Source organism: Maniola jurtina, chromosome 28 (genome assembly GCF_905333055.1).
Source record: "Maniola jurtina chromosome 28, ilManJurt1.1, whole genome shotgun sequence".
Classification (NCBI taxonomy): Eukaryota; Metazoa; Arthropoda; class Insecta; order Lepidoptera; family Nymphalidae; genus Maniola; species Maniola jurtina.
Window position 1 is genome coordinate 2,512,567 of NC_060056.1, and position 26,726 is coordinate 2,539,292.

Here is a 26,726-nt window from a genome sequence, read left to right on the forward strand (position 1 = left end):
ATTAAAAAAATGTTTATTGATTTATAATATTTTTACCAAGCTCAAAATAAGGCTCAAAATATAAAGCCAGGAAATTTATGAAAAAATGAACAGGCATAGATATTAGTTTCTAGAATATGTCTGCAAAATTTCATGGACTTTGGTTGCTTAATATTCAAATGAAATTGGAACTACGATTGTATGGAGTAAGTGACGGAGAGAGCCCTGAGCGAGCTTCGACGCGAGTTTGCCGACGCTACGGCTGGCCGGCGAACCGCGTGCGTCGTGCCGCGTGCGTCTCAGTTTAGTCGAATTAAATGGATGCGGTTACAGAATATGTATCTCAATAACATCTAACATGTATGAGGTATCTATCTACCCTATACATTAAAAATCACACTTTACATCACACTATCACACTAATTTTATAATACTCCTTCACGCAAAAACTACTGGACGGATTTGGCTGAAATTTGGAATGAAGATAGATAATATCCTGGATTAGCACATAGGCTACTTTTTATCCCGGAAAATCAAAGAGTTCCCACGGGATTTCGAAAAAGCTAAATCCACGCGGGCGAAGCCGCGGGCACTTTCTAGTAATAAATAATAATCAAGTTAGTACTACTTACCTAGTAGAGTCTTTGGGATAGCTAAAAAATGATGTGTTTTTATTCTTTCTATTATTGTTCATACACACTGTACAATAAACCATATTTACACTTTTATATTAAAACACTAGGTATTATAAAATTACATTTAAACACTATTTAAATTATTATCATTAACATTAAATTAAATGAAAACACGACTGCAGCCCCTGAGCTTGAGCACAGGCCGAGCCGGTATAAACCGATTTCTCTCCGTACGCGACGTAGCGCCTGTGCTCACGCACACACGCGCCTCAAGCTTGTAGTAGTGTACCTATCGTAGCGCGCTTTACCTTAATATCGGGAACAGCTGTCTTTTTTAAACGCTTAAATCCTTTAGCTGTGCAGTATACATCAGACTCTATAAAATGATCCGAGCAAATGACGCTTGACTTATTTGGTTTATAAAATTCTTCGGATCTTTCTCTTGCCACCAACTTGCGCCACTTCTCTCTAGTGATCTCGTCTACAGGAAATCTAGAAAAAACAGCCATTACAGATTGTGCAACTTACCCTATGTAATTTATATTTTGATCGAGTAAAGATCCCACTAATATTATAAAGGCGAAAGTTTGTATGTGTGTGTGTATGTGTGTGTATGTTTGTTACTCCTTCACGCAAAAACTACTAGACGGATTTGGCTGAAATTGAGAATGAAGATAGATAATATCCTGGATTAGCACATAGGCTACTTTTTATCCCGGAAAATCAAAGAGTTCCCGCGGGATTTCAAAAAACCTAAATCCACGCGGGCGAAGTCGCGGGCATCGGCTAGTAAACAATATTACCTTCGAAGCATGTAATATGTTTTTCTTAACTGGGAAAACTTGCAAGTTTTTTTTATTCACTACAAGCTAGCCCTAGATTGCAATCACACCTGGTGGAAAGTGATGATACAGTCTACGATAGTAGCGGGCTAACTTGTAGGGGTGGGGTAAAATCCACACCCGTTATAGATGTTTCTACATGGCATCGTACCGGAACGTTTAATCGCTTGGCGGTAGGGTGGTAAGTAGCCACGGCCAAAGGCCTCCCACCAGCCGACCTAAACCAATTAAGAAAATCTCAATCAGCCCAGCCGGGAATCGAACCCGGGACCCTCGTCATACAAATCCACCGCTCTACCACTGCGCACCGGAGGTCGTCAAAAGATAATAAAATAAATGTGATACAATAATGGCCAATAGATTTTACATTGAACAAAAAAAAGCTACTCCACAGTTTTGTTTTTCCGACATTCGTGACGCGCCCTTCCATCTGTCTCTTTCCGATGTGCGTGAGAGAAAGGAATGGGAACATTGTAAATAATTTTAGATATTCCTAGTGTTTTCAATGGTTTTACTAAGTATTTTACACTTTTTCGCATGTTATCTTACATAAATAAAATTAACTTACCGGTGGTAAGTCACGCCATCTTTTTTCTGCGTCGTTAACGTATTATTTCGGCACTTATTGATCGCGCATTTAGGCATCTTGACAGCTTTGCAGTCAACATGCGACTAATGAAGAAAGTGTGCTTACACCGAGTATAGGCACTTTTTTTTTTTTTAGAAGGTCATTGATGATAGCGCATTTAAACCGGATTGCTTAGAAAGTGCTCATAGCACGGTAATATTAAGTATGTAATTATGTATTGTGTACTATAGACTCGTTGAGGTTTGAGCAAAGATTTCATTCGTTGCATTTTTAACCCCCGACCCTAAAAGAGGGGTGTTAATATAATAAGTTTGACGTGTGTATCTGTGTATCTGTCTGTGGCATCGTAGTTCCTAAATTAAAGAACTGATTTTAATTTAGTTTTTTTTTTTTGTTAGAAAGGTGACTTGATCGAGAGTGTTCTCAGCTATAATCCAAGAAAATCGGTTCAGCCGTTTGAAAGTTATCAGCTCTTTTCTAGTTACTGTAACCTTCGCTTATCGGGGGTTTGTTTTATTACACTTGTCATTTCTTACCAACGGAGCTGTTTGAGTTTGTTTGTCTTCTTTTCGAGGGACTCCTGGATCGGTATTGGCTAAGCTTGGCAGCATCAACGATGGCAGGGCATTCTTTTTTAAAAGCTTTCTATTTGACGATTGTAGTATATCCTCCAAAGTAAAATGTTTTTCACAAACTCGGTACGAAGTAAACTTAGGTTTGTTTTCCAAATCACCTCGCTGGATCAGTTTCAACCATTGAAGACGTCTGAAAAAAAAACCTTTTATAGGAAAAAAAAATCTCCTGTCGCCTTACAAAACTCTAATCCTTACAAACTTCAATACTCAACAAAAAGGCAAGAAACAGCTGACGTGTAATTTTAACAGGGCTCTCTCCGTCACTTACTCCATACAATCGTAGTCCCAATTTCATTTGAATATTAAGCAACCAAAGTCCATAAAATTTTGCAGACATATTCTAGAAACTAATATCTGTGCCTGTGGTGTTTTAGATTTTTCTAAAAATAAGTAGTTTTTAAATTACAGGGGCTCAAAGATTTGTAGGTATGTGAATTTTTAAGATCGCGTAACTTTGAAACCGAATATTTTAACAGAAATTTGGAAAACCGCAGGCGTAGATATTAGTTCCCGGAACGTTTCCATTGAGTATGATTGGTTAGTATTGTAATGAGAGACGAACTAGGTTTGTATGGAGCGAGTGATGGAGAGACCCCTCTTTACAAACGTAGTTCGTCTCCATCCATTAAAAAGACACACATTATGTACCTATCTACTAGTGTAACTAAAATTATTTTAACGTCTTACCTTTCAGACTTTCCAGGTAATCTAAAAAAAATTATCTCTGGATGCGATAATGACGAATTCATGCAACCAAAAACAGCACAATAGTTCCTACTCGCCATAATTAATATGTACTTGAACTTAAAACCGCGCGGTTATTGTTTTAAAAAAACAAGACACCGTCCGTTCGTCACTGCGGCACAGTCGCGACTGGCTGCATGCCGAGCGCATGTCGAGATCGAGGCGCGTAGGCATAGCTCGCGCTTCGTCCGTTTGTATGAAGTTGGATACTGTATACACTATACATAATAATTACCGTGCTCATAGCTATCGGCCGTATTCACAATCGTTACTATGAGGTCTCACAGTGCGCTCGAACGCATAGTGTAGGTTCCACCAATCAGATCATTGTAAACTGACGTGACACAGTCATCTGATTGGTGGAACCGACACTGTGCGTTCGAGCGCACTATGAGACCTCATAGTAACGTTTGTGAATACGGGTGTATATATGTGTCTACTCTATATTAAGCTCAAAGTGTTAAACTTTTGGCGATCACGTTTTAATTTTTTTTTGCAAAGAATAAGTACATTTAAAGCTTTAATTCAAGGTTAAAATATTTTTAGGGTCCCGTACATCAAAAGGAAAAACGGAACCCTTAAAGGATCACTTTATTGTCAGTCTGTCTGTCTATTCCTCTGTCATGTCTGTCAAGAAAACCTGTAGAGTAATTCAAGGTTAAAATATTTTTAGGGTCCCGTACATCAAAAGGAAAAATGGAACCCTTAAAGGATCACTTTATTGTCAGTCTGTCTGTCTATTCCTCTGTCATGTCTGTCAAGAAAACCTGTAGAGTAATTCAAGGTTAAAATATTTTTAGGGTCCCGTACATCAAAAGGAAAAACGGAACCCTTAAAGGATCACTTTATTGTCAGTCTGTCTGTCTATTCCTCTGTCATGTCTGTCAAGAAAACCTGTAGATTAATTCAAGGTTAAAATATTTTTAGGGTCCCGTACATCAAAAGGAAAAACGGAACCCTTAAAGGATCACTTTATTGTCAGTCCGGACGTCACTGAGTTCGCGTCGGTGCTCGATAAACATTTGAGCACCACCATTTTGTTTAATGACCCTGTCCACACGAAGTAATATAATAAGCAGGGACGGACCGTGAGTTTGTGGGGCCCTTAGGTTATACTACTTCGGGGCCTGCCTAGTTAATCAGTTAGTTGCTATTTTTAACCCCCAACCCAAAAAGAGGGGTGTTATAAGTTTGACGTGTGTATCTGTGTATCTGTCTGTGGCATCGTAGCTCCTTAACTAATGAACCGATTTTATTTTTTGTTTTTTTTTTTTTGTTTGAAAGGTGGCTTGATCGAGTGTTCTTAGGTATAATTCAAGAAAATCGGTTCAGGCGTTTGAAAGTTATCAGTTCTTTTCTGGTTACTGTAACCTTCACTTGACGGGGATGTTATTTTTAAATTTACACTTGTATCAAAAAACTTTTCGACAATGAAGACAGTACACGACACGCCGAACAGATGTATGAAGCCCACTCGACTGTGAATGCCTGTTTGTGAGAAAATACATCTATACTATACTAATAAATAAAATTGGAGTGTCTGTCTGTCTGTCTCCATCCTTTCGATATTGGCGACAAAATCATCGGGTGGTACCATGAGTAAATTTCGATCAGTACCATAATTCCTGTAATAATTAATGTATCTAGTTTCTGGGCTGAAATTACAAGGGCGCTGATTGACATCGGCGTAGTTTTAAAATTTCACATTCCTTATGAAAATCTACAGACCTTTTTAACAAAGCACCACAAACATAAAAAAAGAATTTTTTTCAGGTAGCTGAAGTTGTGCATAGTCAGCACGTAGAATTTCACATAAAACATTTTCTTTTTCATGTGTTTGATTGTTATCGTAGCTGTTGGTTACATTTTTCTCGATTTCTCTGGCGCCTGTTACAAAATTTTGATGATTTTTCAAATTGATAAGAAATTCTGTTAGATCTTCAGAACAATTACCTTCTTTTGGAGACTGTGTGATGTTAGCAAAATAAATCTTTCTATATGCGGATATATATATCCTATTTCATGAAAATTTAACCGTTTTTTTAAACTTGACAAATCTGATTTCAATTTCCTTTTGCGCGGAGTATCAGCAGAAAGCGATGTGGTAGTTTGAGTTATGTTTTCCGACGTACTGATCTTCTGTGTTTCGCATGAAACACAGCATGTCGGTATATCAGTTTGGGTTGTAGCTGTTGTTGTAGTGTTGACTGGCGTGTTGTTGACTTTATCTTCTTTATTTTTAGGCAAATGTAAGCACGGCGAACAATTCTTCTTTAGTAGTTTTCGACGAGAGTTCACGGATATATCTTCAGCTTTGAAATGTACTTCACACACGAGTATGCGACGTGTTGGCTCATCGAACAAATCTTCGCGATCGATTGATCGTAGCCATTGTAAGCGCCTAAAACAATTAAATGAATAAGCCAAATAAAAAAAAATTAAGTTATAAAACACGTATTTTAGAAAATCTAACCTATTACTATGCCCCCTTATTAATAAACGTAGACTAGACGGAATGAAATGACACTCTAATCTACGTTTAATAATCAGGGGGTTAGAGCTTACACAAAGAGTACACCCAACAGAAAAACATCATCTGTGAAAATTTAAACTATCATGGTTCATGAAATACTGCTTGGTGACAGACAGACAGACGGACAGCGTAGTCTAAGTAATAGGGCGAATTACATACGTATTACGTACAAAACATCTCACATAACACCCCTGAAGTATAAGTATTTACATATGTACGGAACCCTCGGTGCGCGAGTCCCACTCGTGCTTGACCGATTTAGGTGAAAAATTAAAAAGTTAGGCTTATTCAAATGAAAACTTGCTCAACTAACCCCGGTCTCCCCTAATACATAACTTAAATAAGTAAGTAAAAAATTTTTCTGTAAAAATTGATATTATTCTAATTTTATTCTATCTAAATTATTAAATATATTAATAGGTACCTAGTACATCCAGACACGGATCCTGGGCTAGCACACATAGGTACCTACCGACACATAATTTTCTGTTCCGTGTAATTTTATTACATAAATAAATGTTTAGGTACTTACGTTTCTTGTTCAGTAGGTATATTGAAGAATGATAAGTCCGGTTTGTTGGAGTCGTTATTAAGACACCCGAAGACACCACAATAATTTTTGGCTTTTTTTGAAGTCATAATTGTTATTAACAAAACAAAAAAGAGCGAGTGTGCAACGTAATACGCAATTGCGCGCGATTAGCATGGCGGCGCGGCCCGTACTGCCGGCCGCTTGAGCCGGTTGAGACTATGCGAATGTGTGCGTGAAACTTCCGTGCGTACACGGCGCCCGCTGCTCACGCACACATTCAAACCGGCGGCGGCCACTTTGTATGAAGTTAACCTACTGTTCTGTTTGTACTATGCCATAACTGAATCACACGTTTTTTAAATTTTTGTCTGTCTGTTTGAAAAGGCTAATCTTCGGAACGGCTGAACCGATTTTGATGGGATTTTCACAGACAAGTAGAGAATTGACTAGGGAGTAACATAGGCTACTTTTTTAACCGACTATCAAAAAGGGAGTTGTGTTTTTCTACTTATGTACACGGAAATATCCAAGATTTCTGAACCGATTTGCGTCGTTTCTTTTTTAATCGATAGAGGAACTTTGCGACATTGTTTCATAAAAAAATTGGATTCCAACTCCTCAATCCTGATGCTGCAGGGGATCTGACCAATCCACGCGGGCGAAGCTGCGGGCATCAGCTAGTCGAAAATAAATGGCGGCGAGTATATCATAGTAGTACCTATAGTATTGTAGGAGAGAAGAGCATAATTATAGCGAGCAAATGCAACCAAAAACAGCAATTATTTTAAATTCACAATATTGTCTGTTTTATAAAACACGGGCTGGGGACCCTGAGCCATTCCAGAGCCACGGGGCTCTGGAATACCGCCCAAAAAGCCTTTATAAACATCCGCCCATGATATAAGTGCTTGGTATAAGATGATGTAAGTGCAGTTGAATTTACTCATTCATTTTATCAAAAGCCGCTGGTGCAGACGTGTTCTGGAGTGGAGACCGCGTATCAGCAAGCGCAGTGTGGGACGACCTCCGACCCGCCGCTGCAAGATAGCGGGGAGCGGGTGGATGAGGAAGGTGGAGGATCGTGTGTGGTGGCGCGCTCTCGGGAAGGCCTATGTCCAGCAGTGGACGCAAACAGGCTGATTGTTTTATTATAAGAGTATTCATTCATATATAAAGCACTAACTTATGTCCGCGACTTCGTCCGCGTGGATTTAAGTTTTCCAAAATCCCGTGGGAACTCTTTGATTTTCCTGGATAAAAAGTAGCCTATGTGCTAATCCAGGATATTATCTATCTCCATTCTAAATTTCAGCCAAATCTGTTCAGTAGTTTTTGCGTGAAGGAGTAACAAACACACACACACACACACATAAGAACTTTCGCCTTTATAATATTATAAAACTAGCGACCCGCCCCGGCTTCGCACGGGTGGACATTTATTTTTTCTATTTTCCGGGATGAAATAATATAGCCAGATACGGATTCGGAAGAATTCCTCTAAGTAATGGTAATAGAAATTTTGAAATCGGTCCAGTAGTTTTTGAGCCTATTCAATACAAAAATACAAAGGTTTCCTCTTTATAATATTAGTATGTATAGAGTACAGATTATAAGTGTGAAGTGTGATAACTTAGTTAATTTATTTACGTGTATGAACAACGTTGGAACTGATGAGGCGTTTAAAAACGTCATCTGGCTAGTTTTTCTAAAGCAGTTTTCATCAAAATGCTTAGAACAAATGCGGGTGTTTTTCCCCGGAGTCCAATGTCTTCGACCTGTAGATTTTATCCACAAGTGACGAAGTTCAGTATCTTTTGTAAATCTGAAACATGAAATAACACTGTAACTGAATCTATGCACTTGTATGAATCTTAACAATATTTATAAATCTGGCCAAGTGTGAATTGGGCCTCGCTCTTTTAGGTTCCGTACATAATTAAAAAAAAATCAAAATGTTTTTATTCAATTAAACTTTTACAAGTGCTTTTGAATCGTCAAAATAATCTACCACTGGTTCGGAATGCCGTTCCCACCGAGAAGACCCAGCAAGAAACTCGGCGGTTGCTCTTTTCAAGTGTTCAATTTACTTACAATAATATTATGCCATATAATTATTTATTATGAACATCATATTTTGGATGCAGGAAATTTGCTCTGGTATCGACTATAACCCACAAATTAGTCGATACTAGAGCTAATTTCTTAAACTGGACCCTTTAAGGAAAGATTTTTATATAAACCTGTGAGGATGATACTGCCATTGGCGCAATTAAAATGCCATAAGCCTACGTTGTCGTATTAGTTTACAAATTGCGAAAAACCAAATTAAATTTGAATTTCGCGGGCAGGCCCGTCTCATGCCCCTTTTTTTTTTTCTCTCTGTTGTAGTTATTTGTAACAAGTTAGTTAAACTATACAAGTATGGACCCCGTCTGTGCCGGCGCTCGCCGACATACGCACGGCACCCCCTTAGAGCGCTTTCCAGTCAGTTTTAACAAAAAAAACACTCCAAAAAGTCACAACACGCGCGCCAGCAAACGCCACCACAGACGAAGTCCCAGGTACCTCCCTATACCCACTGTAGTCTTTGCTCGCCGACACACGCACGGCACCCCCTTAGAGCGCTTTCCAGTCGGTTTTAACAAAAAAAAAAAACACTCCAAAAAGGCAGAGCACGCCCGCCAGCCAACACCAACACAGACGAAGTCCCTCATGCCCCTTAATACTACATTTTAATAATTGAATTTGTGATATCCATAATAATTATTTCTGCATATAAGAAACCTTCTACAATCAAACGGAACCTTTGATGGGGATGATGCCTAGGTCAAAAATACTTACTTAAATTATTTCTTAGTAATTATTAAATACACTTTATTTAATAGAGGGTCTTCCAAAATTCGTAAAATCCACATTCGCTGGAAGTTTTAGGTTTTCTAACCATTTTAAAGTATCGATTTAGCTAAAAAAGTACGTCAAATGTCTATGACGTCACATCTGTGTATTTCATACAAGCTCCCTTACTAAGCGAGCGTTTTGAAGTTTGATAAAAAGTCGCTGATTTGACTAGTAGTCATCATCCCTATTGTTCTTACAACGTAAATGGTAAACAAAAAAAAATCATACTTACGAATGAAAGGTTATGTTTTTCAATTTGCGCTCGCTACGATTCTTACAGCCAATCACACAGCAATGCACCATAATAACACACTTTTTACACACCTTCAACACTAAATTTAAATCAGAAAACTGAATAAAAACTCTGAATATTCCCAATAAATTACTATCACAGAGGCACACGTCAGTTTTGTTGGGCACATTGATGACAACTGTGCCCACCAAACGAAACTGTGACAAAGACAAAAAATGTGTTTTGTCCTTATCACACTTCAGGGCTTTTTCATACACTTAGCTTTCTCTAACAAGGTATTATTATTTTGATGTCAAGTCCACTTTGATCTTTCGTCCGAGTATGTCAACACTGAAGGCTTCATACGCACGAGAGCTTTTTTAACGTTCGTTAAAAAAAGCGTTCAAAATAGAACAAAATATGCATTCCCAAGTATCTGTTCACACGTCAACGCTTTTTTAACGCGCACTTTGTATTGTCAGCGGAACGCCGGATTTTAACGCAACGCTTTTTTAACGCTCGTGCGAATTAGGGCACGATAGCGTTATGAAATGGACATCCCAAACAAAAACATTTCATGTGAAAAATAAGGGTCAAATCAGTTCCTATCAAAAAGTTTCGGCCATTAAAAGTACTGATATCAAAACTATGGCCAATTCTTTGCTAGGCTCGGTAAATGGAACCATACAGTTTTATATATGGTGTAACTTCTTCGACCACCTTCAAGCTATCATCGCATTCATAGGGATCCTGTTAAAATGTGTTTAAATAATTTATGTCTTATTATTAACGCCACAATTTGAAGCCCATTTGGATTGGCGATGGTTTTCTTGTTTTCAGCTTAACAACATTTTTGTACTCCTTTGAATTTTGCCAAGAAAACCATTGCCAGTTCTAAATGTGCTTCAATTAGAACTGGCAATTCAATACGGATACAAACTTGATGTTGGCGACGCCTATTTTTTTCGTCCTCGTCAAGCAAGAGACTCAATAATAGTAATTCTTCATCAGAGCTCTCCAGGTCCATTATCACACAACCGCACGCTTACTTGTCACAGCTACGACTAACTCTATTACTCTATTAGTGTATTATCTATGGCTAACTCGGCATTCGGCAATGTTGCCAGTGTTGCCAACTGCGTTCAAAAAATTAATTTCGAAAATATACTAAGTAGGTACATTGTGCCAATTTAGCTCTATATGCGATAAATCGTCTAAACTCCACCCGTTGTACTATTGTCGTACCCACTCCTGGCACAAGCTTTACGCTTAATTGGAGGGGGGGGGAGGTATTAGTCATGATTAGCATGGCTAATACGATATCAGTAATCATCAGTAGTATAACCTGTCTTACTCAATTTCTTAACACGGCTTCGGCCGTGGCTAGTTACCACCCTACTGGCAAAGCCTTGCCGCCAAGCAATTTAGCGTTCCAGCACGATACCGCGTAGAAACCAAAGGAGTATAGGTTTAATGAAAACTGCCATACCACTTCCAGGTTATCCCGCTTCCATCTTAGACTGCATCATCACTTACCATCAGGTGAGATTGCAGACAAGGGCTAACTTGTATCACCACTCCAAACAGAAGAAGAAGAGGAAGTTTACTCACTTTATGGCCTAGTGCGCTCGCTTCCTCAGAGGATACGAAGGTTTCATTGGGAAAAATTTCCCAGAACAGACCACTTTCGTCTACATTATACATTTGGTCACGAAGACCCAGTTCCTCTACTTTGTCTTTTAAATGCTGGACTGCAGATTCGTTGCTTGACATTTTTTCACCCGACACGGTTAGATGGATACCAAATCGCTTTCTAAATTTATCCAACCACCCATTACTGGCACGAAAATCGTCTTTTTTGGTATTTTCTTTGTAAAATTCTATTGCTTTTGCTTTCAGAATCGATCCTGATACAGGTATTTGTTTAGAAGACTCTTGCATGAACCACATGTACAGAGCGTTTTCCATTTTGGGACAATGACCACCTTTTAATGTTTTACGCTTTTCTAGTCCAGATTCCATTGTATTCGCGTGGTCCAGTATCTTTTCTTTTTTTTTCTTAAGGTCATGTATAGTAGAACGCCCGACTCCATATTCTTTTGCTAATTTGCACATCGTTTCTCCGCTGTCTAACTTATTTAAAATTTCAATTTTATCTTTCAAAGGTAGAGTCTTGTGTTTCCGTTTACCTGACATTTTTAACTACACTGTTATATATTTCTAATAGCCTCAATAGCTAAATTGTTGTGGAGAGGACTGCATTAGGAATAAAACCTTTTTTTTAAACTACACTATTCTCACTTGAAAACAGCAGGTAAACATGTACGCATATGACAAGTTGTGAGGTTAGACTGATTGACGACGACGGAGCGCATGCGCGGTGCGTGGCGTAGGGTGGAGCGAGGGAGGCACGGGTGAAGGGTGCCGGATTATTGGGCGTGTCAGTCTATTGAAGCGCCGGATTAGTGAGATTCTACAGTATTTTTAAACTAAATGATATTTAAGATCATTAAGTATAATAAAAAACCAGTTTAAGTAGGTATTAAGTATGAATATTAATTATTTTATTTCTGTATATTTTTTGGGTTTTTTTTTTACCTTAATAAAGAAACTTTTAATTTTTTTATTTAAATTATTATAACCCTTCTTTTTGGCTTTGGCATAGTCGGGTATAAATGCATTTTTACGAAACAATCATTGCGATACCTCGATAGCTCAACGGTTGAGGAGCGCGCTGAATTCCGAACGGTCGGCGGTTCAGAACCCACCCGTTGCACTATTGTTGTACCCACTCCTGGCACAAGCTTTACGCTTAATTGGAGGGGAAAGGGGAGTATTAGTCATGATTAGCATGGCTAATATTCTTTTGAAAAAAAAATACAAAGTGTATACAAACGTAGGTAGTTGGCGATGGGTGACGACTTCGGCGCACGCTCCGTAAAGAACTACACATATTTGACAGTACAGCTACTGGTACTTCAATGTTAGGTTGCTCAAACAATAGCTAAAACAACAAGATAAAGTTGAAAACTAAAAAACCGGCCAAGTGCGAGTCAGACTCGCGCACTGAGGGTTCCGTACTAGGGCATTTTTTCCAACATTTTGCACGATAAATCAAAAAATATCCTACATTTTTATGTATAATATTTTTAAAATAAAAATCTGTTTTAGGATGTACAGGTAAAGCCTTTTCATATGATACCCCACTTGGTATAGTTATCTATCTTATTTCGAAAATTGAAACACATTTTAATTTTTTTTTAAATGATGTCACTACAAATTCGCGGTTTTCAGATTTATTCCTGTACTTGTCCTATAAGACCTACCTACCTACCTTTCATGATTCTAGTCAACGGGAAGTACCCTATAGGTTTCTTGACAGACTCGACGGACAGACAGACAGACAGACAGACAACAAAGTGAACGGAACCCTAAAAACCCGACTGCGTAAAAAAACTCTAGACTAGACACAGGAAAGGGCATTTTCTACGATTTATCGCTCAAAACTCCTTTCAAACATAACACACATTAACATCCACAACATTTTTTTTTTACTCTGTAGTGGTTTTAGAAGTCAGTTTTTTCAGTTATTTTTTTATGAGCTATACTTACTCTTTTTGGTATTGAATATTTAAGCAAACGACGACGACATTTATTTCTAGTAGTATAAAAATCCCTTTCATCGAAGTGTATACTGCAAATTACGGAAGTTTTAGCTGGAGTCCAATCGATTTCACCTCTACTGTGTCTTACAATCTTTATCCATTTGTCATTGATAATTTTGTCCTGCATGGGAAACCTAAAAAATCGTTATAGAATAGAATAGAATAGAAATTATTTATTTGCATGTGTGTTATAAAAGATGATATATATGATTACAAGGTTCAACACATTAGCCGTAGTGGCGTACAAATATTAGTTATATCTACAATTTTTAAATGCATTTTTGACCAGTATTTAAAATAATGAAATAATATGAAGTGTTTATAGTCAATTCTACTAACATAGTATAATATTCACAATCAAAAATCTTATTCTGCAAAAAAAATCTTCAAAAGAAAAATAAAACCGACTTCAAAAACCACAAACACTAAAAAGTCAAAAATAATTTTTCTTTAGCTACACGTGTAATGTACCCCTACACTACCAAGGTATGAAGTCGAGCGAGCATAATAAAACAAAAGTTATGGTTTTTGAATTTTTCTTTTGAAGTTTTTTTAATTTCACAATTTTTAGTGGCCTTACTGTACTATAATATGCTATGCCCAGTTAAAACCCTAGTGTTTACTAAGCTATTACACTGATCGCGAGACATTTGCTCTTATCCATTGAGGAGTTCTGTTCTCCATCTCCGAAGATATTCATCAGATCTTCACCAAAAAAATATCCAAATCGGTCAAGGGGTCTTTGAGTAATAGGGGAACATACATATAAAAAAAAAAAGATTCCGACGAATTGAGAACCTCCTCCTTTTTTTGAAGTCGGTTAAAATTATTCTAAATAATATATTCGATTTGATTAAAACAAAACTTATTACTAAACTGTAGTATTTTTGATAAAAAAAAATACTACGATTTAGTACCTACTACCTAATAAGTTTTTTTTAATTTTTCACTATCATTTTAAATTTATTTTTTAATTCACAAAACAGCCCTCTTCGCTCCCAGAACACTTGTCTATTCACATATACGTATTAAGATTAACAGTAAAAATATAAATTTCACTAAACATGAATTGCCCATTTTTAGGGAAATTTTACCCCATTTATTTTCTGACAACCCTAGGCTCCTATTCAAAGTATTACCCGTGCGCATTAACATGGCACCTGGCTCGAACACAATCCCTCCTCCCACTTCCCCGCGCGATGCCCCGCTCTCGCCGTGCCGCTACTGGTCTCGCACGGCGCGGCGGCACGGCGAGAGCGGGACATCGCGCTTGGAAGTGGGAGGAGGGATTGTGTTCGAGCCAGGTGCCATGTTAATGCGCACGAGTTATATTTTAACCCCTACGATTGCGATTCGATTATTTAACAGATCAATATCTTACCTGTGATATGTAAATCCATCACATTTTCTAAAGGATTCATTTCTATTTTTGCAACATTTTATAACACAAGACGGCATTGTATTTATTTATTTCATTTGATCTTCTTATTTTGTTTAATGCCTTTCAGTAGAGCGGAGAGCCACACCAGCACACTTCACCTATTTCACTTGATGTATATAAATAATCTTCCAACTTGGGGTCAAATAAAACCTACCGCACTGTGTCAAACGCGAGTCGGAACTGATGTTACGTGGCCAGTGGTGGTGTATAATTTGTGCCGAGTTGGTATAATTACAGAGGTGGGGTATAATTGGCACTGGACTTCGCCTGTGTTGGTGTTTGCTGGCGTGCGTTCGGTGCCTTTTTGGAGTGGTTTTTTTTTTTTTTAAGTGGCCGGGTTTTGTGTTTTACTGGTGTTTTTTGGTGGTGGAACTGACTGGGACACTCTAAAGGGGCGTCGCGCGTGTGTCGGCGAGCGCCGGCACAGACGAGGTCCATACTTATAGTTTCCATAACTTGTAAATGACTACAAACTTGACATTGGCTAATCTTTGTAAAGCCAGACGAGAGAGGAAAATTTCGGCACTTCGTTCGTTTGGACAACGGGAGGGGAGGTTGCTCGAAGAATTTCAAAATGGCGGACAGTCAATAGCAGTCTTTGTTAAGGGGCAAGCGACGAGTCTGCCCGCGAAATTCAAATTTTTCTCTTTATTTAGAAGCTTAGTCACTGAGTGACTGTCACTTTATTAATTACAATCAAGTCATAATCTCTAATCTTAAAAAAAAAACTACTTAACTTATATAGTAGGTAATTTAACTCGATCACACGCAGGAAACGAAAGAAACCTAATACAATCAAAAATATTAATATTTAAGTCAAAAATATTACATACACTTAACCTCAACTACTCTGTTTTACAAATAATTATATGGATGTCGTTTTCAGGGTTTTCCAGCGTGCTGATTTTGATATTTTACATTTATTTTCAAATCCAAGATGGCGGACATGGACTTTTTAAGAAAAAAATTGATATGGGTGTCGTTCCATGGGGTTTTCGGGGTGAATTGTGTGTCTTCACATCACACTAATATTATAATCTATAATATAAAAATGAATCGCAAAATGTGTTGGTAAGCGCATAACTCAACAACGCCTGGACCAATTTGGCCAAATCTTTTTTTAAAATGTTCGTTGAAGTTCAAGGATGGTTTTTACGGCGAGAAAAATTAGAATTATTGCTGGAAAAACCCTAAAAATAGCCCTTTTCTTTTTCCCATACAAATGATTTCTAACTAAAACGTAGTCAATTTGAGCTTTATTGCTATGGTATAAAGTTCATATGAAATTAACAAGCACTCAATGTTGTCTAAGCAATGTACCACATTACAAATCTTTTTGACAGGACGAAGTCTGTCGGGTCAGCTAGTAATATTATAAAGGCGAATGTTTTTATGTGTGTGTGTTTGTTACTCCTTCACGCAAAAACTACTGGACGGATTTGGCTGAAATTTGGAATGGAGATAGACAATATCCTGGATAAGCACATAGGCTACTTTTTATCCCAGAAAATCAAAGAGTTCCCACGGGATTTCGAAAAACCTAAATCCACGCGGGCGAAGTCGCGGGCATCGGCTAGTAATAAATAAATTCGGGTTAATACAATAAAGTCAAGTCTGTACTACTTGTTAACCTTATGTCCTCACCCAGCGAAATACTCGTTTTTTTTTTTAAAGAATATTAGCCATGTTAAATGACTAATATTCCCCTTTCCTCTCCAACTAAACGTCAGGCTTGTGCTAGGAGTAGGTACGACAATAGTGCAACGGGCGGGGTTTGAACCGTCGACCTTTCGGTTTTCAGTCCACTCCTTTACCGGTTGAGCTATTGAGGCTCTAATAGGTTTATATATTATAGATAGATATCAGTGTTTATTAAGACGATCGCAGTGAGGTTTTAGTTTTCAACTTTATCTTTCAAGTATAATACCTGTGAGTAATACATACACTGAATAGCCTCCATATATTAACGGATGGGATAGCCGATTTGAGTAGGTTCCGTCTCTTGGATGTGGTGCAAAACTGCTCGTCTTTGAAGTGTGCTGAACAAATCCTGCTGTTGTTTGACGGGGACCAATTCTTTCTGCCAGTCAGGGATATCCATACGGCCTTTAGGTGTGGATCTTTTGGGAAACTAGAATATAAAGAAACAATAAAAAACCAGCCAAGTGCGAGTCGGACTCGCTCGCTGAGGGTTCCGTACTCGGGTATTTTTACCTATAGGTTTCTTAACAGACAGACAGACAACAAAGTGATCCTATAAGGGTTCAGTTTTTCCTTTTGAGGTACGGAACCCTAAAAATATTTTTTAAATTTTTAATAGTTATCCGTACCAGGGTGAACTATCCATAAATGTAAACAAACATCTCTTTGGACGCAAAGCCGTGCCGTCAAGCGATTTAGCGTTACGGTACGACGTCGTGTAGAAACCAAAGGAGTATGGGTTTTATGAAAGCTGCCATACTCCTTCCAGGTTAGCCCGCTTTCATCTTAGACTACATCATCGCTTACCACCAGGTGAGATTGATGTCTAGGGGTAACTTGTAACTGAATAAAAATAAAAATAAACCACAGCGCTCTAAGTACCTAATAGAAATGGCAGTGTCTACTACTCGGTCAAGCTAAGTTTGCACCTCGCGTCGGAGAGTGAGCGGGGAAATGAAGAGGCGCCGCATTCCAGCGAGGTGCAAACTTGACCGAGTTATATGTTATTAAAGAAGACAGCGGCAATTATCGAGCAAGAGCGAATATGTTATCATATCATTTATAATCCCATTCTTCACTCGCATGGATAGTCATAAACCACATCAAATCATTAAAAATTAAAAAAAATACTTACCGATGGAAGGTAATCCCGTTATTAGTAAAGTTACACGAGCTAGAGGAGTTCCCACAGTTGGATATGCTGCAGCACACCATGTTGACGCGTCCGCAGTCAAATCGACACTAACGACCGAGGCGAGTAGCCGACGCGCACTGGTGCCTAGCAAGTCACCTGCGCGGGCCGTTACACGCATGCGCGGTTAAAACGTGACCAAGCTCGTGCTAATTTGCTAATTACACGACTGACCAAAAAAAGAAGTGTAATATTTAAAAAAAACAGGAGTAGGTCCGACAATAGTGCAACGGGTGAGGTTTGAACCGCCGACCTTACAGAATTCAGATCGCTCTTCAACCGTTGAGATATTGAGGCACTCTTAAATTGAGTAGTGGACAGGCACCCTTAATGAAAATGAGCGCACTCTACTATTACTCTCGCCACACTTGGTCTAAACTCTAAACTTACGTTCGTATTCGTATCATTAACAACTCAAAACTGGAACTTACCTGAAACAATGAAAACAAATATGTTAAAATGGGTAGGTATAGGTACTTAGGAAAACTGGACAATGAGCCACACTTAAAGCTATGTGTAGATGGCGCTGTAGTAACAAACATTTTAGGTTAACAATAGTTGTATTACGTCTTTTCAGGCGTTGTTGTGACTTTGACAGGACTTCGTCTGTGTTGGTGTTAGCTGGCGGGCGTGCTCTGCCTTTTTGGAGTGTTTTTTTTTTTTGTTAAAACTGACTGGAAAGCGCTCTAAGGGGGTGCCGTGCGTGTGTCGGCGAGCGCCGGCACAGACGGGGTCCATACTTGTATAGTTTAACTAACTTGTTACAAATAACTACAAACTTGACATTGGCTAATCTTTGTAAAAGCCAGACGAGAGAAAAAAAAAAGACTTTGACATCTCGACGTAATTTTTTTTTACGTGGTGTGGCAGTAGTTGCATCAGACGGTTGCGTGCAAACACTTTCCGTAGTGATTATCTCTTTTTGACGTGACAACGTCTTATAATTCGATAGAGCCGGCTGCACGCACGAAAAAACATGACTCATGCGGCGTTACCTCGCTCTGAGGCGTTCCATGTAAGGCTTGAAGTGCAAGCGAGAGCGCGGAACGAGCGACAAAGAAGCGCAATCGCCCTTTGTTGTCACGTTCAACTATCGTCAGTAAACCGACTTTACAGACAACCAATTTTTTTGACACTTTCTTGCAGTTTTATCATTTTTGGTGCTTGTCCTTCCTCTAGACATAGATTGCTTAAAACATGTACTCTTTTTTCGCAGGGCACGACCTGTAAAGCAATTTGAAGTTAATGGAACACTAAGAGTAAGTTATGAGAGTAGGCTGGAGCAGAATGGTGCAGAACAGAGCAGAAGCTCCGTTCTTTCGTTATTTGGAACAACAAGTGTAAATTAAAAATTTTCAACACCCCCGACAAGTGAAGGTTACAGTAACTAGAAAAGAGCTGATAACTTTCAAACGGCTGCACCAATTTTCTTGGACTATTCCGCGCCTACGATCCAAAGTATCTGAGTTTTTCAAAACATCATTTTCAAATAAATAATTATGTATCTAGGCAACGTCCATCTTGACAGCGTGACATTTGTCAATTGACACTTGAATATTATGAACCTAAGGGTTATTTATCTAACCTTTTCTACAAGAAAACTAGAAAAGAGCTGATAACTTTTAAACGGCTGAACCAATTTTTTTGGATTATAGCTAAGAACACTCTCGATCAAGCCACCTTTCAAACAAAAAAAAAGTAAATTAAAATCGGTTCATTCGTTTAGGCGCTACGATGCCACAGACAGATACACAGATACACAGACACACAGATACACAGATACACACGTCAAACTTATAACACCCCTCTTTTTGGGTCGGGGGTTAAAAATAGTTACAAGTTAAAGACCTAACTAAGGTCTACTCTTAACTACCGTGTGATCAGACTTCAGAGCAGAAGGTCCATTTATTTATTTATTTGGAACAAAAATAGTAACAAGTTAACCCTTAATAAGGCAAAGGAAAATAATTTCCCACTTAGTAATGCGTTCAAAAACATTTATTTTTACGTAACAGCTGGACCACAGACTGAATGAAATCATAAGGTACGCTTTTATGGTAAATTTTAAATTTCTTAAAACTGGCAACACACACCTATAATGTCACCTTGCACTGATATGTCAATTTCAAAGTGAAGTAACGAGGTTATTGTGAGTGAAAAGTTGAAATTATCGGACGTTAGAAAGAAAAAAACAATTTTTCTTTTACAAAAATTCCTGTAAGTAGAATATGCTTTCTGTATCATATAAAACAACTGTTTAGTGTTACTGTATATTGTTTTTATTTGTCTTAGAGTGATATTTCTCTGCGAAATGTTCAAATAAATAAGTGGGAAAATAATTCCCATTGCCCGATTGCAGTATTATGGATTACGCATACGGCATATATATATAGAAATAAATTTAACTTCTTTTTCTGTCCTTTTCTTGATACTCTTTGTGTCCATTCCTCTTCAGAACCCATGTCACTTACAGGTTTTCTTTTGTTTGTAGTGTTCGTCAGCAATGAATAAGAAAAAAAATAAAATTCTTAGTGATCGGGAGGTGGAAGAAATCGTCAACAACCTTTCCGATTTATCCGATCTTGATTCCGACGATGATGTTTATTATCAGACAGCACCTGTGACCAGCCCGGCAGATTACTGCAATTTGCCTGAAGATATTATTATTGAAAGGCGTCTTGAAGAGCTTTTCGGTGTTCGAGAAATATCGGAAGAAAATATAGATATTGTAGACCGAGAACTATATTCAGTTAGTTGTCTAAAAGATATTTTAGAAGAAAATTGTCCTGACAGTAGTGTGGGTGACACAGCAGGACAATTATCTGGTGATCAACTAACAAAAGCAACAGATGAACATATGCAAGAAGAAAGGGGACAGGATCTTACTGAAAGAGAAATTGAAATACAGCAATGTTTTGAGGAGATTTATGAAGACAATCATCCAATTCAGGCAGATGACACAAATGCTGGACCGTTAAACATAAATTATTATGAAACTGAAAATCAAACATTGCAATGTCAAAGAATTGTCAATGTATCCAGAACAAGACAACCACGAGAGTGGAAAATTGAAAAGGAAATACATAGTGTTCCAGAGTTTATTAATCCCATTCGTCCACAATCAACATATAATCACAAAACTCAGCCAATTTATGTTTTTGAAAAGTTTTTCCCGGAGTATCTAGTACAAGTTATAGTAGAACAAAGTAATATATACGCAGCACAGAAAAAGAGTAACAATTTTACACCTATATCAGCAGAGGAATTGAAAGCATACTTTGGAATATTGATTATGATGGGTCTCAACCCTTTGCCTGATATGGACTTGTACTGGTCAAATGACCCTTTTTACAACAATCCAGAAATATCAAAAATTATGCCCATTAAAAGATTTAAAAAAATTACGGAGAACCTACATATTAATAACAATGAAAATGAACCAGATAGAAGCTCACCAGATTATGACAAATTGTTTAAATTAAGACCTATGATAACAGAACTAAATAAAGTGTATCAGGAAGAAACAGCAAATTCGAGTCATCAGTCAATCGACGAATGCATGGTCAAATTTAAAGGGCGATCCAGTCTAAAACAATATATGCCGAAAAAACCAATCAAACGTGGATTTAAAGTATGGGCACGTTGTGACGCCAAAACTGGCTATTTATACACATTCCAAGTATATACTGGGAAGGGAGACAACATGGAAGACGAAGGACTTGGATACAATGTGGTAATGAAACTTGCTACTGACCTTCCTGAAAACACACTGCTAGCATTTGACAATTTTTTTACTGGCTGCAACCTTATGGAAGACTTGTACAAAAAGAAAATTTTTGCTGTTGGCACTGTACGAGCGAATCGGAAAGATCTTCCAAATATAATGAAAAAATCACAGCCAAAACATCTTAGGCTACAAAAAAATCAGTTTGCAGCTGTAACTGCTAAACCTATTACAGCCATTAAATGGCTTGATACTAGAGATGTTAACGTTCTTACAACTGCCCACCATCCAACTGACACAGTATTAGTAAAACGAACTCAGAAAGATGGAACAAAGAAGGAAATCCTTTGCCCCAAAGCTATCGCTTGTTACACGCTCACTATGGGCGGAGTTGATCGTTTTGATCATTTCCGATCATCGTATCCGATCAACCGCAAATGTAGAAAGTTCTGGATGCGATTGTTCTTTTTTATGTTTGATGCTTCAATAATCAACAGCTACATCACTTACAGCACTACACACGTTGTGAATACGCATTCTCATAGAGAGTTTAGATTGCGATTAGCTCGAGGGTTGGTTTCAAACTTTACAAGTAAAAAAAATCGGCAGGTTGTTTTCAAAAACAAGAAGGGCTCTAACTTCGGCGTACCAGATGAAATTCGCCTCCTCAACGTTGGGATTCACCTCCCTGAAGAAGGAAATACCTACAAACGATGTCGTTTTTGCAGCACCAAGAAGGAAGAAAAGAGAACAAAAATATTATGTACATTTTGCCAAGTTGCACTATGTGCAAAAAAATGTTTTAAGTCTTTTCATGAGGCTTCTCCTCAGGAATAATTTTATTTGTACTTTATTCATGAATTTTATTTAATTTCCTTTATTTCGTTTAATTCAGTGATTACAGTCTTTTCGTGTTTAATTTATCTCATCTCTATATCAAATTTCATTCCCATTCAATTTAAGCCCTATTCAATTTCAAATCTACCCGCAGGTTGGGAAATTCCCAACAAATTGGCCACCCTGCACGGTTGTGTCAAACATTTCGCTTCACGCAAGTTTTTTTATCGAAAATTTACGTTTCTAACCTAAAAATATACGTATATTCGTATTTTTAGTTAAAAAACCGCGCGTCCGACAAAAAAATTGTTTCGGAGACATCAAATACCCTTTAAGACGCCCGGCCCGTGTAAACTCATCTTTAATCTATCAGGGCGGCACATTTCAATAGCCAACCCTTTGCATTTATAATATTATGTACGAGTAGTAGGAATACCTTTAATTTTTTTTTGCAATAATAAATATCGGAAGCAAAGTCAGCAGCCAGCGCTATATTTGAATAGTAATAAAAACTATTATAAAAACAAATAACCTTAACAGGCAAAGGGAATTATATTCCCACTTTCTTACACTTATGACAAGCATAATCGGGCAAAGGGAATCATTTTCCCACTGCAAAAAAAGGTATTTCCCCCCTCTCCCACTACTTTTAAATGTATTTTTTGGATTCTCCAGCATTAAATTACCCTAAACACGCTTCTAATTTAAAGTTTACTATTACACAGGCTCGCGCCTTATTAAGGGTTAAAGTACTAACTAAATTCTCGTGTAAATTCCTTGATGATTGCTAGTAGAAACTAGCAATCGTCACGAAGTTTTACATCCACCTTCTCATAGGAACCTCGTCACCAAAAGATTAAAACTTTAAAACATATGTTAAACACGTGTCAACACGTGTATATTGACACGTGATCTTAACACGTGTACGAAATTTTATGGAAATCAGTTCATTAGAATTATTTGAAAATAGCGTTGCATTATTTGAATCTTCAAGGTTATTAGGTTAATGCACGGACACACTCAAATGATTCAAAATTCAAAAATTCAAAATTCAAAATATTTTTATTCAATTAAACTTTTACAAGTGCTTTTGAATCGTCAAAATAATCTACCACTGGTTTGGAATGCCGTACCTACCGAGAAGAACCAGCAAGAAACTCGGCGGTTGCTCTTTTCAAGTATTCAATTTACAATAATATGCCATACTGTACCTATACAAGCAATTGCAGCGCCGTGTATTGCTGGAGCGAGTCAAATCCAAGTTTTTTGACGTGACAACGTCGTATAATTCGATAGAGCCGGCTGCACGCACGAAAAAACATGACTCATGCGGCGTTACCTCGCTCTGAGGCGTTCCATGTGAGGCTTGAAGTGCAAGCGAGAGCGCGGAACGAGCGACAAAGAAGCACAATCGGCCTTTGTTGTCGCGTTCAACTATCGTCAGTAAACCGACTTTACAGACAACCAATTTTTTGTCATTTACATAATCTTCGATTGTATAATAAGCTTTTTTCAAGAGCATACTTAGATTTTTTTAACTTGTGTAAACTGTAAAGGCAAATCTAAAATTGACTGTGGAATTTTATTATAAAATATTACACTCATTCCCACAAATGACTTTCCCACTTTCCTGAGGCGGAGCGTAGGATATGCGAGCCTATTACGGTTTCCAGTTTATTCTTACCTTAGGAAATATTGACGGAACAGCATCAGGTTTCAGCATTTTCCTAATATAACCAGGAATAAAGTCGTCACGTTTAAAATGCTCACTGCAAATAACAGACGATTTTGAGATTTTTCCAGGCACTGCATTTCCCCACTTCAATTTCAGATTTTCATTCTTCGGAAATCTACAATACAAGAAATATAATGGCTAACATAGATTAAGTTTCTGTTACTAACAAAAGTTCCAATCAACTTAAGTTAACTTATCATAGTGTAACCTCTCTCTCTCTCTCCCTCTCTCTCTCTCTCTCTCTCTCTCTCTCTCTCTCTCTCTCTCTCATACATGCAGAGGTGAATATCACCCACATTACACCAGCTATGTTTAGGACCCGTAAGTAATAGAAGGCAAATCAAAAGCTTTGCCGTTCGTCGGACAGTATTTCCAACTTCGAACTAAGATTTTTCTATATTAGAAACTAGCTGATACCCGTGACTTCGTTCGCGTGGATGTAGGTTTTTAAAATTCCCGTGGGAACTCTTTGATTTTCCGGGATAAAAAGTAGCCTATGTGCTAATCCAGGGTATAATCTATCTCCATTCTAAATTTCAGCCCAATCCGTCCAGTAGTTTTTGCGTGAAGGAGTAACAAACATACACACACACACACACACATACAAACTTTCTCCTTTATAATATTAGTTAAATAGTGTGACTAGCTGCCCGACCCAGCTTCACCCGGGGATTTCGAATAATAAGTATTTTTTACAAAACCATCTCCTGATACTAACAAACACATTAAAAAATGAAATATCCAGTTTGGTGCAGTTGATCGGAAGCTATGCGCGTAAAACATTTCGGAGATTCATTTTTATTACTAGCCGATGCCCGCGACTTCGCCCGCGTGGAAATTTTCCAAAAACCTAAATTTTCGAAATCCCGTGGGAACTCTTTGATTTTCCAGGATAAAAAGTAGCCTGTGTGCTAATCCAGGATATTATATATCTCCATTCCAAATTTCAGCCAAATCCGTCCAGTAGTTTTTGCGTGAAGGAGTAACAAACATACACACACACACACACAAACTTTCACCTTTATAATATCAGTGTGAAGTGTGATAAGAGTAGATTATTAGTATAATTCTCCAATTTAAGCCAGTCGGGACGTATCTGCCTACTTCTACAAGACTAGAAAAATCTTTAAAGAATATGATTATTGTTTTTACTTACTTGTGGAAAGAAAATCTGCTACCAGGATAAGACTCATTTTTGCACCCTGACACACAACATGAATTCACCATTTTTCAACAAACAAACAGGTTTATTATGAAAATCAACGACACAACTATTTAAGTGAACAAACCACCATCTTGCATTTAAGTATTACCAGTCCCAAACATTCAAGTACAACTTTTACTCAGTATTGATGGATTATTTTCTAAATACGAGATAATTATTATTCATATAAACTGTAAAAATATTAAAATTAAGTTTCAAAGTTTATGGATTGTTCGTTTTGGTAAATCATAAAAATGCTAAATATAAAATTTTCTACCATTACTACCAAACCCAATAACTAAGTAGTTGAGCTGGCAAGACGTCAGACAAGGACACACTACCACCGGAAGCCTTCTCACCAGGACCGCTTTTAGATAGCAACCGATTATAATGGAAATAGCAACCTTAAGACAATACTATAGATCTCATTTTAGCCTAACAAAAATGTTTGGAACACAGGTTAGTAAGTGTGTCTTTGGGAACACCGCTGTATGTTGTCGCTGTCTCACTCGGATTCATTTTCATAATGCGTGCGTAGTGGTCCTTATGTCGGTGCAATAAGGATTAAATTTGATTAAAAATAAGTTAAATAAGTTTGTAGTACGCATTCCCGTTGCCGTAGTACTTATTAGTTCGGACTTCGTCTGTGGTGGCGTTTGCTGGCGGGCGTGCTGTGCCTTTTTGGAGTGTTTTTTTTTTTTTGTTAAAACTGACTGGAAAGCGCTCTAAGGGGGTGCCGTGCGTGTGTCGGCGAGCGCCGGCACAGACGGGGTCCATACTTGTATAGTTTAACTAACTTGTTACAAATAACTACAAACTTGACATTGGCTAATCTTTGTAAAAGCCAGACGAGAGAAAAAAAAAAATACACAACTGCGCATCACGCAAACACATTTATGCTGAGTACTGTACAGGCCGAATTAAGCCGTAAAGATAGTGACTTAAGGTTGCAATTGCGTCGCATCGTTCGCTTACCTCACACATCGTTATATCTGTGTAGTGAAATTACGTATTCCACACTAGTGCTTGACTCTTGACTACAGCAGTTGACTACAATATAATGGTAGTCTAATAATCTATACTAATTAAAAATATTGGAGTGCCTGTCCGTGATTTCGTAATAACTGCTTCTGAATTTCTGGTTGAGCTTATAATATGATTATTCGAATTATTTATTTTTATGCATAATAGTTTTTGATTTATCGTGCAAAATGTTGGAAAGAATACCCGAGTACGGAACCCTCAGTGCGCGAGTCCGACTCGCACTTGGCCGGTTTTTTTGAAGTCGGTCCAAAACTCTTCTGTTCCTTTTAAAACTGATTTAGATTTTTTCGCTTAACATACCTACATAAAAAGGAAGTTTCTGGTTAATTGAGATCCCCCCTTTTTTAAGTCGGTAAATAGCAATAAGTACTAAGTTTAACTTACGACGTTGCACAGTTTCCATATGTTAACTGTAGGTACCGCTGTTTTTTTTAGATTGCGTTATTTTGTTGAATTTATAAAGTCGTCCTCTGTGAAATGTTCCGAACAAATCCGATGATTTTTTGTAGGGACCCAGTTTTTTTTTCCTGTCGCAGATATCCACTGGTCCTTTATATCTGCATT

At 37.8% G+C, this 26,726-nt stretch overlaps 4 protein-coding genes across 7 annotated transcripts in view; 1 reads left to right on the forward strand and 3 right to left on the reverse strand.

Annotated features, from left to right (window-relative positions):
• The window catches only part of LOC123879301, a 95,102-nt gene that overhangs the window by 41,246 nt on the left and 27,130 nt on the right, over window positions 1–26,726 (reverse strand). The window lies entirely within an intron of this gene.
• Window positions 1,000–11,886, reverse strand: LOC123879624 (jerky protein homolog-like). 3 transcript variants are annotated; one of them, XR_006799045.1, is made up of 3 exons: window positions 3,368–3,668; window positions 2,582–2,810; window positions 1,000–1,106 (listed from the first exon to the last, which is right to left on the reverse strand). XR_006799045.1 is itself a non-coding variant. In XM_045927425.1 (3 exons), the coding sequence occupies exons 1-3, from the start codon at window positions 6,594–6,596 to the stop codon at window positions 2,775–2,777; spliced, it is 591 nt and encodes a 196-aa protein (XP_045783381.1). In that variant the 5' UTR covers window positions 6,597–6,804; the 3' UTR covers window positions 2,761–2,774. The 3 variants fall into 3 exon arrangements, 2 of the variants coding, with proteins under 2 accessions (XP_045783381.1, XP_045783380.1); XM_045927425.1 differs by lacking the exons at window positions 1,000–1,106; window positions 3,368–3,668 and adding exons at window positions 5,378–5,825; window positions 6,490–6,804 and having other exon boundaries at window positions 2,761–2,810; XM_045927424.1 differs by lacking the exons at window positions 1,000–1,106; window positions 2,582–2,810; window positions 3,368–3,668 and adding exons at window positions 4,752–5,825; window positions 11,231–11,886.
• On the forward strand, window positions 9,429–22,882 carry LOC123879615 (piggyBac transposable element-derived protein 4-like). The gene is made up of 2 exons (XM_045927408.1): window positions 9,429–9,439; window positions 19,558–22,882. The coding sequence occupies exon 2, from the start codon at window positions 20,122–20,124 to the stop codon at window positions 22,177–22,179; it is 2,058 nt and encodes a 685-aa protein (XP_045783364.1). The 5' UTR covers window positions 9,429–9,439; window positions 19,558–20,121; the 3' UTR covers window positions 22,180–22,882.
• Window positions 16,670–25,423, reverse strand: LOC123879625 (THAP domain-containing protein 1-like). Of its 2 annotated transcripts, none has more exons than XM_045927426.1 (3): window positions 25,071–25,423; window positions 23,864–24,029; window positions 16,670–16,856 (listed from the first exon to the last, which is right to left on the reverse strand). In XM_045927426.1, exons 1-3 carry the CDS (start codon window positions 25,139–25,141, stop codon window positions 16,689–16,691), a joined length of 405 nt encoding a protein of 134 aa, XP_045783382.1. In that variant the 5' UTR covers window positions 25,142–25,423; the 3' UTR covers window positions 16,670–16,688. The 2 variants fall into 2 exon arrangements, with proteins under 2 accessions (XP_045783382.1, XP_045783383.1); XM_045927427.1 differs by lacking the exon at window positions 16,670–16,856 and adding an exon at window positions 17,947–18,049.